At 45.8% G+C, this 12,643-nt stretch overlaps 1 protein-coding gene across 1 annotated transcript in view; it reads right to left on the bottom strand.

Annotated features, from left to right (window-relative positions):
- Positions 1-12,643, bottom strand: part of LOC147083876 (scavenger receptor cysteine-rich domain-containing protein DMBT1-like) — a 46,135-nt gene that overhangs the window by 16,747 nt on the left and 16,745 nt on the right. The window contains exons 5-7 of the mRNA XM_085980082.1: positions 11,214-11,528; positions 9,735-10,049; positions 7,830-8,144 (exon numbers count right to left, since the gene is read on the bottom strand). Of these exons, the coding sequence (XP_085836208.1) occupies positions 7,830-8,144; positions 9,735-10,049; positions 11,214-11,528 (945 nt within the window). The remainder of the gene's footprint in view (positions 1-7,829; positions 8,145-9,734; positions 10,050-11,213; positions 11,529-12,643) is intronic.

Below are 12,643 nucleotides of genomic sequence, written 5' to 3'. Positions count from 1 at the left end.
CCAAGTGCTCTACTATTACATTTTTTATAATGGACTCTAGCATTTTCCCTACTACTGATGTCAGGCTTACCGGTCTATAATTCCCCGTTTTCTCTCTACCACCTTTTTTGAACAGTGGGGGAACATTAGCTACCCTCCAATCCATGGGAACTGTCCCAGAGTCTATAGAATTTTGGATGATGACCAGCATTGTATCTACTATTTCTAGGGCCACTTCCTTAAGTACCCTAGGATGTAGATGATCAGGCCCTGGGCATTTATTGGCCTTCAATCGCATCAATTTCCCTAACACCATTTCCCTACAAATACCGATTTCATTCAGTTCCTCCTTCTCATTAGAACCTATGTTCGCCGACATCTCTTGGAGGTTATTTTTGTCCTCCTTTCTGAAAACAGAACCAATGTATGTATTTAATTGATCTGCCATTTCTGTGTTCCCCATTAAAAAATCCCCTGATTCTGATGGCAAGGGACCTATGTTTGACTTCACCAATCTTTTTCTCTTCACATATCTATAAAAGCTTTTACAGTCAGTTTTTATGTTCACTGAAGCTTACTCTCATACTCTATTTCCCCCTCTTGATTAATCCCTTTTTCCTCCTTTGCTGAACCCTAAACTGCTCCCAATCCTCAGGTTTACTGCTTTTTCTGGCCAATTTGTATGTCCTCTCCTTGGATCTTATGCTATCCCTAATTTCCCTTGTTACCCACTGTTGAGTCACCTTTTTTGTTTTATTTTTATGCCAGGGGGCTAGAAACCTATGTAGTGAAATAGAGGAAAGTGAAAGGCAGACAGAAATAAATGATAAAAGGGTGAGGAACAAAAAACAAAGGGCCAAACTAATTCATAAAAAATGTGAGCATAAAAAAAGCCTGAGGGTTTTATACCTTAATGCGAGAAGCATCAGGAACAAGGTAGATGAATTAGCTGTGGAAATAGAGGTTAATAATTATGATCTAATTGGGATTACGGAAACATGGTTGCAGGGTGAGCAGGGCTGGGAGCTTAACATACAGGGGTATTCAGTATTTAGGAAGGATCGACAAAAAAGAAAGGGAGGAGGGGTAGCATTGCTAGTAAAAGAGGGGATAAATGCAATTGAAAGGAAGGATATTAACTCAGTTAATACAGAATCTATATGGGTGGAGCTAAGAAATAGCGAGGGGCGAAAAACATTAATAGGAGTGGTATATAGGCCTCCAAATAGTAAAATAGAGGTTAGGGAGAGCATCACGAGGGAAATTAGAGAAGCGTGCAATAAGAGCACAGCTGTCATCATAGGTGACTTTAACTTACATATAGATTGGACTAGCCTAATCAGTAAAAATAATGAGGAGGAGGAATTCCTTGAGTGTTTGAGGGATGGTTATCTGGATCAATATGTCGAGGAACCAACTCGGGAACAGGCTATATTGGACTGGGTACTGTGCAATGAGAAGGGACTAATCAGTAATCTTGTTGTACGGGGACCCTTGGGTCAGAGCGATCATAACATGATCGATTTCTCACTCGAAATGGAGAGCGAAGAAATTGACTCAGAGACTAAGGTCCTGAATTTAAACAAGGGGAATTATGATGCCATGAGACGGGAACTGAGTAGGTCTGAGTGGACAACGTTCCTGGGAGGACTGGAGGTAGATAAACAATGGCAAACATTTAAAGATAGAATGACAAAATTGCAAAAATTGTTTATACCAATCTGGCATAAAAGGAAATCTAAAAAGGTGACTCAACCGTGGATAACAGGGGAAATTAGAGACAGCATAAAATCCAAAGATAGGGCGTATAAAATAGCCAAAAAAAGCGCCAGAGCGGAAGATTGGGAACAGTTTAAGATAGAGCAAAGGAGGGCAAAGGGCATAATCAAGAGGGGCAAAATAGCTTACGAAAACAAGCTGGCGGAAAATATAAAAACTAACTCCAAAAGCTTTTATAAGTATATCAAAAGGAAAAGACTGGTGAAAACCAAAGTTGGTCCATTGCAGTCAGATACGGGGGAATATATAATGGGAAATAAGGAAATGGCAGATCAACTAAATGCATACTTTGGGTCAGTCTTTACGAAGGAAGACACAAAAAACCTCCCTGGGATATCGGGAAAAATAGGGACATTGGCAAAGGAGGAACTGACGCAAATCAATATCTCTAAGGATATGGTGTTAAGGAAGCTAAAGGGATTGAAGGTGGACAAATCCCCAGGGCCTGATAACATGCATCCTAGGGTACTGAAGGAGGTGGCCCTAGAGATAGCGGATGCACTAAGGATGATTTTTCAGAATTCATTAGACTCGGGAACAGTACCGATGGATTGGAGGGTAGCTAACGTTACCCCACTATTCAAAAAGGGGGGTAGGGAAAAAGCAGGTAATTACAGACCTGTAAGCCTTACATCAGTTGTGGGCAAAATGCTGGAGTCCATCATTAAGGATGAAATAGCGGAGCACTTAGCAAATGGGGACAGGATAGGACAGAGTCAACATGGATTTACAAAGGGTAAATCGTGCTTGACTAATCTATTGGAATTTTTTGAGGGAGTAACTGGTAGAATAGATGGGGGAGAGCCAGTAGATGTGGTGTACCTGGACTTCCAAAAGGCCTTCGATAAGGTCCCACATAAAAGATTAGCATGGAAAATTGAGGCTCATGGGATAAAGGGGAAAGTTTTGGCGTGGATAGGGAACTGGCTGTCAGATAGAAAACAGAGAGTTGGAATAAACGGCTCATTTTCTGAATGGCAGGCAGTAACAAGTGGGGTACCACAGGGATCTGTCCTGGGCCCCCAGCTGTTCACAATTTACATTAATGACCTGGATCAGGGAGTCGGATGCAGCATTTCCAAATTTGCAGACGACACTAAACTAGGAGGGGGGGTGGGATCAGAGGAAGAGACCAGGAAGCTCCAGAGCGATTTGGACAGACTGGGCGATTGGGCGGATAAATGGCAGATGCACTATAATGTGGACAAGTGCGAAGTTATCCACCTTGGGTGCAGGAACGGGAGGGCAAATTATTATTTAAATGGCAATAGATTGGGAGAGGGGGAAGTACAGAGAGACCTGGGTGTTCTTGTACACCAGTCACTGAAGGCGAGCATGCAGGTGCAACAGGCGGTCAAGAAGGCAAACGGTATGCTGGCCTTCATAGCAAAAGGGTTAGAATACAGGAACAGGGATACCTTGCTGCAGCTGTACAGGGCACTGGTGAGACCACACCTCGAGTACTGTGTACAGTTTTGGTCGCCTCATCTGAGGAAGGATGTTCTTGCCATGGAGGGGGTGCAGCGGCGATTCACCAAGCTGATACCAGGAATGGCGGGAATGACCTATGAGGAGAGACTATGTAGTTTAGGGATGTACACACTGGAGTTTAGAAGATTGAGAGGGGACCTCATAGAAGTGTATAAAATTCTGACAGGTCTAGACAGACTGGATGCAGAAGGAATGTTTCCCTTGGCGGGTGAGAACAGAACTAGAGGACATAATTTAAGGATAAGGGCTAAACCATTTAGGACAGAGATGAGGGGGAATTTCTTCACTCAGAGAGTGGTGAACCTGTGGAACTCATTGCCACAGAGGGCAGTGTACGCCAGCTCATTAAATATATTTAAGAGGGAATTAGATATATTTCTACGGGCAAAAGGGGTTAAGGGTTACGGAGAGAAGGCGGGGACGGGATACTGAATTAAAGGATCAGCCATGATCTCATCGAATGGCGGAGCAGGCACGAAGGGCCGAATGGCCTACTCCTGCTCCTATCTTCTATGTATCTATGTAAACAGGGATGAACAAATTCTGTAGTTCATCCGTGCGATCTTTGAATGTTTGCCATTGCCTATCCACCCAATCAATCCTACCCAGCTCGCAACTCATATCATTGTAGTTTCATTTATTTAAATTCAGGACACTAGTCTCTGAGTCAACTACTTCACTCTCCATCTTAATGAAGAATTCTATCACATTTTGATCGCTCCTCCCCAAGGGGCCTAGCGCAACAAGATTGCTAATTAATCCTTTCTCATGACATAGTACGCAGTCTAAGATGCCCTTGTCTCCAGTTGGTTCCTCGGCATATTGGTCCAGGAAAGCATCCCGTATACGCTCCAGGAATTTCTCCTCCACAGTATTGTTACTTATTTCGTTAGCCCAATCTATATGTAGATTAAAGTCTCCCATGATAACTGCTGTGCCCTTATTGCACGCTTCTCTAATTTCCCATTTAATGCCATCCCCAACGTTCGCATTACTGTTTGGGGGACTGTCTACCACTCCCACTAACGTTTTCTGCTCCTTGGTATTTCTCAGTTCTACCCATACAGATTCCACATCATCAGAGCTAATATCCTTCCTTACAATTGTGTTAATGCCCTCTTACCAGCAATGCTACCCCACCTCCTTTTCATTTTTGCCTGTCTTTCCTGAATATTGAATATGCCTGGATGTTGCATTCCCTGTCTTGGACACCCTGGAGCCATGTTTTCGTAATCCCTATCATATCATATCCATTTACCTCTATTTGCGCAGCTAATTCATCCACATTATTACGAATGCTCCTCGCATTAAGAGACAAAGCCTTCAGGCTTGTTTTTTAAACACTCTTAGACCTTTTAGAATTATTATTTACTGTGGCCATGTTTGGTTTAACCCCTTGATTTCTCTGACTGCCACCTTTGCTTGTCTCCTTCCTGTCTTTTGCTTCTATCATTGTTCCCCTTTCATCTGCCTCCCTGCTCACGTTCCCAACCCCCTGCCATTTTAGTTTAAACCTTCCCCTAGAGCACTAGCAAACAATCCCCCTAGGACATCAGTCCCGGTCCTGCCCAGGTGCAAACCATCCAGTTTGTACTAGTCCCACCTCCCCCAGAGCCGGTTGCCATGTCCCAGGAATTTGAATCCCTCCCCCTTGCGCCATTCCTCTAGCCATGTATTTATCTATTTCTACACTGACTAGCACGTGGCACCGGTAGCAATCCTGAGATTACTACCTTTGAGGCCCTATTTTTGAAATTTACCTCCTAACTCCCTATATTCAGCTTTTAGGACCTCATCCCGTTTTTTAGCTATATCGTTGGTACCTATATGCACCATTACAACTGGCTGTTCACCTTCCCCTTCCAAAATGGGAAGGGAAGAGTCAGAGATGTACCATGTGAAGGTGAGAGAAGCGTGGAAATTGGAGGCAAAGTGAATGGAATTGTGTAGCTCAGGGCGAGAGCAGGAAACGGCACCGATACATTCATCAATGTACCGGAAAAAGAGGTGAGGAAGGGAACCCGAGTGGGACTGGAACAAAGCGTGTTCCACATATCCCACAAAAATGCAGGCATAGCTAGGACCCATGAGGGTACCCATAGCAACACCTTTGATTTGGAGGAAATGAGTGGAGTCAAAAGAGAAGTTGTTCAATGTGAGAACAAGTTCAGCCTGTCAGAGTAGGGTGGTGGTGGATGGGGAATGGTCGGGACTCTGTTCAAGGAAGAAGCGGAGTGCCATCAGGCCATCTTGGTGGGGGATGGAAATGTAGAGGGATTGTACGTCCATGGTGAAAAGGAGGTGGTTGGGGCCAGGAAACTGGAAAATGTTAAAGTGGCGGAGAGCATCAGAAGTGTCGCGGATGTAGGTGGGAAGAGACTGGACAAGTGGAGAAAAGATAGAGTCGAGATAGGAAGAGATAAGTTCCGTGGGGCAAGAACAGGCTGAAACAATGGGTCTAGCAGGGCAGTCCTGTTTGTGGATCTTGGGAAGGAGGTAGAAGCGGGCTGTGCAGGGATGGGGAACTATGAGGTTGGTGGCCGCTGGGGGAAGATCTCGAGAGTAGATGAGGTCAGTGACGGTCTTGGAAAAGATGGATTGGTGTTCGGTAGTGGGGTCATGGTCCAGGTGGAGGTGGGATGAGGTGTCGGATAGTTGGCATTCAGCTTCCGCTAGGTAGAGGTCAGTTGGCCAAACAACAACAGCACCACCCTTGTCAGTAGGTTTAATGGCATGTCAGAGTTGGTTTAGAGAATGGAGTGCTGCAATTTCAGTGGGATGTAGGTTGGAGTTAGTGAGGGGAGCAGTGAAATGGAGACAGCCAATGTCATGGCAGCAGAACCTTTTTCCTCAACCGAGGATTCCCCTCTACCTTGGTTGACACGGCCCTCGACCGTGTCCATTCTATCTCCCGCACTTCTGCCCTCACCCCTGCCCCTCCCTCCCGGAACCATGATAGGCTTCCCTTGTCCTCTCCTTTTACCCCACCAGCCTCCACATTCAATGAATCAACCTCCGCCATTTCTGCCACCTCCAACGTGATCCCACCACCAAATGCATCTTCCCCTCCCCTCCCCTTTCAGCATTCCATAGGGACAGCTCCCTCCGAGACACTCTAGTCCACTCCTCTATAACCGCCCGCACCCATTCCCCTTCGCTCGACACCATCCTGTGCATGCGCAGGAGATGCAACACCTGCCCTTATAGCTCCCCCCTTCCCACTGTCCAGGGCCCCAAACAGCCCTTCCAGCTGAAACAATGATTTACTTGTACTTCTTGCAATCTAGTATACTGTATTTGCTGCTCACGATGTGGTCTCTTCTACATTGGGGAGACCAAACGCACATTCAGTGATCGCTTTGTGGAACACCTCCGTTCTGTCCATAAAGGTGACCCCGAGCTTCCTGTCGCCTGTCATTTTAATTCACCGCTCCATTCCCACTCAGACCTCACTGTACTCGGGCACTTGTATTGTTCCACGGAAGCTCAGCATAAGCTCGAGGAACAGCACCTCATCATCTGATTAGGCACTTTACAGCCTTCCAGACTCAATATCGAGTTCAACAATTTCAGATCATAACCTCGGCCCCCATTACATTTTAACTTATATTTTATCCACATCTTTGTTTTGGCCCTCCCCCCTTTTTCTCTCTCCCACATGGCAGCTGCCTCCCATTCTGCCAGCGCATTTCACACCTAATCTAGAGCCGTCTTTTGTCTCCAGTAGTCCTATCACCATCTCGTCTCGTTTTCAATACCTCTTAATGTCTCTTCACTTCTCTTTTGCTCTCTCCCAGCCTGGCCTTTTAATGTGTTTCATTTCCTGGGCTTTTTCAGTCTTGACAAAGGGTTTCGACCTGACACGTTGACTCTATTTCTCTCTCCATGGATGTTGCCTGGCCTGCTGAGTTTTTCCAGCATTTTCTGTTGTTATTTTTGAAATTACTTTAAAACTTGTATGGAAACTTGGTTTAGAACCCACTTAGAGTAATGTATAGTATACTGGTCTAAAAAAGGATACACAAGCACTGCAGAAAGAGCAAAAAACGAGTTGCAAAAATGATACCAGAACACAAAGTTTAGAACTATCAAATAAGACTGAATAGGCTGCGGCTCTTTTCTCTAGAAAAGAGAAGGCTGAAGGGTGTCCTCAAAGAGGTCTTTAAAATTATGAAGGGAATAGGTAGGTGGACATAGAGAAGATGTTTCCAATTGTGGGGAGTCCAGAACAAGGTTACCTGTATATAAAATAGCCGCTTGTCCAACAGGGAATTCAGGAGAAACCTCTTTACCCAGAGAGTGGTTAGAATGTGGAACTTGCTACCACATAGAGTAGTTGAGGCGAATAGCGTAGATGCTTTTAGTTGAAGCTAGATATGTACATGAGGGAGAATGAACAAAAGGATATGGAGATAGAGTTAGATGAAGTACGGAGTGAGGAGGCACGTGCGGAGCAAAGATATCGCACAGACCATTTGGGTCAAATGGCCGGTTTCTGTGCTGTAGATTCTGTGTAAAACCTCCCGAGTAAAGCCTCGCATATAACCCTGCAGAAATGAGCAGATAGAAAGCTCCCTTACCTGAACACACCACCCTCACATCTTCTTTATGACTCCAGTCGTGTTTACCCCACGGCGCTGAGGGACATTCCCACAGAAACGATTCGTTTCCCGAACAGTGCAGTTCATCCAACCAAACTGGGCCTGAACTTTGTCCACAAGCAGCAGGAAGTTCCACATCCACCGCATTTCCGCAACCCAGCTGTTTGCAAACCACGTTAGCGTCGGCCAGGTCCCAGGAATCATCACAAACTGAGCCCCAGGTCCCATTGTAATAAACCTCCACTCGCCCAGCACATGGGCTTGCACCGCCGGACAGCCTTAACTGCACGTGTTCTGTTAGAGAACAATACAGGAGGATTATACTTCAAATATACATTTATCTCATCACTCAATCCAAACATTGCTGCTCCTCCAGCTAAAAAAATGGTGCTTTATATGTGTCTGTGACAGGTACATGATATTATATCCCGCAACATCTGTCTGCACTTACATATTACATAGAATTATACAGAATGTACAGCACAGAGTCAGGCCATTCGGCCCAAAGGGTCCAACCCGGTATTCATGCTCCACACTAACCTCCTCCCACCCCACTTCCCCTAATCCTTTCAGGATAACATTCTATTCATTTCTCCATCGTTCGATTTATTGCCTCCAGTTCTCCCGTTTGGTTTGGAATGCTGTGCACATAGATGTACAGCCAATATAATTTGTTTTTATTAATTGTGCTACTCACTTTATTTTTAACAATCAATTTATAATTCTGTTCTATAAGTGTATCTGTTCCCTAACCGTTAATCTTACCCGTATTGGTTACCTTGGTCTGACATTCACTCACACCTCCTCTTTCTTTTATCTTCAGGCTTATGTTAATTTCACCAGATTCCTCCCCCCGTAATACTAGCTTATAGACTTATCCACAGCTTTATTTATCACTTCCGCTGCACACTGCATACTGCAGAATGCAACGTACGTACAGCATAATGGAACTTACACCATTTCAGGCCCAGAATGTCTGTCTACATTCACATGCTGTGTAATAACACTAAGACCAGTCCATGCCAAAACATCCTTCCATACTTATACACAACATAATGGAACTTAGACCAGTGAATCTCCAGCACATCTGTCTGCACTTTTATGCTGCACAATGGAACTGATTTGCAAACTCGGCCGCATTTGACCGCCGAGCTGAGCTTCCAATCCCACGTGCTCTCCGTCACAAAGACCGCCGACTTCCACCTCTGTATCATCACTCATCTCCGTCCCTGCCTCGGCCCATCTGCTGCTGAAACGCCGTCCTCCCATCCTGCACCCTCCATAACCTTCAGCTCACCCGAAAACTTCTGATATCCTGACCCGCACCAAGTCACACTCACCATCATCCCTGTGCTCACTGCTCTGCATTGGCTTCCTGTCCGGCAAAGACTCCAGTTTTAAATTACCATCCTCAGGTTCAAATATCACTATAACCGCCTCCAGCCCTAATCATTTCGGGAACTCTACTTTTCTGCAAATGTGGCCTCTTGTGCATCATTCACTTCCTCCCTCCACAATTGGCGGCCGTGAATTTCTCCGTCTTGGTCCCAAGATCAGGAATTCCCTCCCTAAACCTTCCGCCTCTCCTGGTTTAAGACCAGCTCTTGATCTTACCCAAATGGCCAGGCTTTTAGTCGCCTGTTCTAATACCTTCATCTCTCTTCCTGTGAAGCACCTTACGACGGTTGTCTTTCGTTTAAGGCGCTATATAAATGCAAGTTCTCGTTTTTTTCCAGTTCTGCCCGTGTCCTCTCGCTTTTCGCTCATCCCCTGAGTTAAATAACTGGTGTAGAGACACCGAGGAACAAGTGACCAATTTACCACTTTTCTCAGCAGATTAGCTATTCCCTTTGATGGTTCTGTAAAATTGAACCATTTGTTCACCTGAACACAGGACCCCTACGCCGATGCTGTCATTGAGAGATGGATTCAATGTGAATGAGCTGCAGTTCCGGAGCTGAGGCTCGTTTCCTTCACACTGGACATCATTCACCCACACGGGCCCTTCACTCTCTCCGTACTTTGAAGAGTTATAAGCGGCTATCGCAGAGCCGCAGCCCAGCTGTCTGCAGACCACGTTGGCATCATTTAGGTCCCAGAGGTTGTCCCGCACTCTCCCCCAGCTGCCGTTGTAGTAAATCTCCACTCGGCCGTCACAGCGGCTTCCCCCATTAGTCAGTCTCGGCGGCCAACCTTCATCTACAAACAGAAACACATTGCGAGCAACGGTTAAACTGAGCCAAAATATTCCATAATTTACTAACTCTCACCCGGACAGTTATTGTTAATTTTAATGATTATATTTCTGTAATAATTACCCACAAGGTTTGTAGGCAGATCCTCTCCGCCAATTCCTTTTCTCAGTGAATTGATTTTAGAGAGATGCCGAGCAGCTTCCGGAGGCTAATCTGGGGAAAGGGGCTAAAAACTAACTGGGGGCGGGCGGCCCAGGCCGGCTATTGATACGAGCTGTGATCAAAGGCAGGAGCACGGGCACAAAATAGCTTCTGGCTGCTCACAGTTCAGCTAATGTGGAGAGAAACAAACAGAAGTGTAATTGATAGAGCGCTTCCCAGGACGGCCCAAAGCTCTTCACAGCCACTGAAGTACTTCTGATTTGTTGTCACTGCGACAGCGGCGGGACAGGCCGGAGGGGCTGAAGGGCCTCCTCCTGTCCACATGTTGCGATGTTTTAAGTGTGAAACGCGAGAGCTGATTTGCGCTCAGTCAGTCCCCACAAACAGCAATGAGATAACGGACCAGATAATCTGTTATAAGGTGGGGCTGGTTGATGGATAAATGTGTTCCAGGACACCGGGATAACTGTGATGTGCGTAAAGTTCGTGAATAATCAGAGAGACAGAGCAGTTTATGGATATTAAAACTCATCTCGCACTATTTATCTGGCAAGAAATTAACAGAATGTTCTGTGAAAATGCAGCTGATCTATGCGGAGAATTCTATGTTGATTCATATTTGAACCGCTAACATTGATAACGGTCCCAACACTGGTGCAGTGTTTCCGTGCTATAGCAGTGGTCACGGGGGCTTTTTGCCGTTTCAATAGCTGTTGGTGGCGAACGCTGGGTGTTGCTCTGTATTTACAAAGATTTACACCGTAACACGAGATATGTATTTATTAAACGTGCACTGGATTGAAAGCCTTTGATTCATTGCTTATACACTTCAGTCCAATCGACCGACACACACACCTCAGACTCGCTTAGTGTCAGAGGAAGAAGGTGATCTTGATCAGTAAAACGAGTGAATCAGTGACTTACAGAAATAGTGCCACTGGTGTGAGACTCTGCTCGACAGGAGAACAGTTGGTGTATTTCAGTTCAATAAACTGAGTGGACTCACCCGAGCAGATGACACTGGTGTCATTTCCATGTGAGCAGCTAAACTGATCCCAGGATGAAACCGGACAATCCCACAATCGGGACTCGTTCCCCCGGCACCTGTAGTTCTCCTTCCACACTGGGCCGGTTCCCTCCCCAAAGTGAGCTGCTCCCGGGGTTGCGGTGACTGCCCCGCACTGAAGGTGCTCACAGACCACGCTGGCATCTTCGAAACCGAAATAAACATCACACAGAGTCCCCCACTGGTCTCCGTGTAGCACTTCCACCCGGCCGGAGCACCTGTTCTCCCCACCGACCAATCGTGGTCCATGGTTCCCTGTTTTGGAAACAAATACAGATTCAAATAGAATGTAAATCACCTTTAGTATACATAAGGGGCAAAATAGAAAATGGGGGAAGCTTATCCACCACTATCGCACTTCCGTAATTTATCAAATAGTTATTTCTTTGTCGCAATCAAAGTTACTGCAAGACCCCAAGAAGTTGTGTGATAACTCAAAGTTGACAGCTCTCCCTGAAAAACGAATGGAATGTTAGCCGTTATCTCAACGGGCTTGGAATATAAAAGTGAGGAAGTGATGTTTCAGTTGTACCGAGTCTTGGTCAGACACAAACTGGGGCACTGCTCTCAGTTTTGGGCACCGCATTTCAGAAAAGATATATTGGCCTTGGAGGTGTTGCAGCGCAGATTCAGCAGAATGACAACAGTGCTTAAAGTGATGGAGGGACTGGATGTTTAAGGTGGTGGATGGGCAGGCAATCAAGTGGACGGCTTTCATCTGGATAGTGTCGGAATTCTTGAGTATTGTTGCAGCTGCACCCAACTAGAGAGGATTCTATCAACTCCTGACCTGAGCCTTGCCGGTGGTGGAGAGGCTTTGGGGAGTCAGAAGTTGGGCCACTCGCTGCAGAATACCCAGCATCTGACCTGCTGTATTAGACACGGCATTTATGTGGCTGGTCATGTAGGGTTTCTAGTGAATGGCCACACAGAGGATATTGATGGTGGGGGATCGGCGATGGTAAAGCCAATTAATATCAAGAGGAGGTGGTCAGAGTTTGTCATGTTGGAGATGGTCATTGCCTGACCCTTGTGTGGCAGGAATGTTACTCGTGAACTATCAGCCCAAGTCTGGATGATGTCCACGTCTTGGTGCAAGTGGCCATGGCTTGCTTCATTATCTAAGGAATTGCGAATGGAGCTGAACACTCTGCAATCATCAGCAAACAGCACCACTTCTGACGTTATGTTGGAGGGAAGGCAACTTATGAAGCAGCTGACGACAGTTGGGTCAAAGACTGAAATTGGGAAGAAACTTTTCACCTAAAGAGTAGTGGAAATCTGGAATTTCTCCACCTGCTCCCTAAAGGAAAGCCTTTGCATGCTGTGTTCAATCGAAATGTTCAACACTGTGATAGATTCTTGTTTGT

The sequence above is a fragment of the Somniosus microcephalus genome, unplaced genomic scaffold, assembly GCF_052327205.1.
Source record: "Somniosus microcephalus isolate GS21.2 unplaced genomic scaffold, FLI_Smic_1.0 scaffold33, whole genome shotgun sequence".
Lineage (NCBI taxonomy): Eukaryota > Metazoa > Chordata > Chondrichthyes > Squaliformes > Somniosidae > Somniosus > Somniosus microcephalus.
Note: the sequence above shows the minus strand (reverse complement) of the source record. Positions and strands in the feature narration are given on the sequence as shown.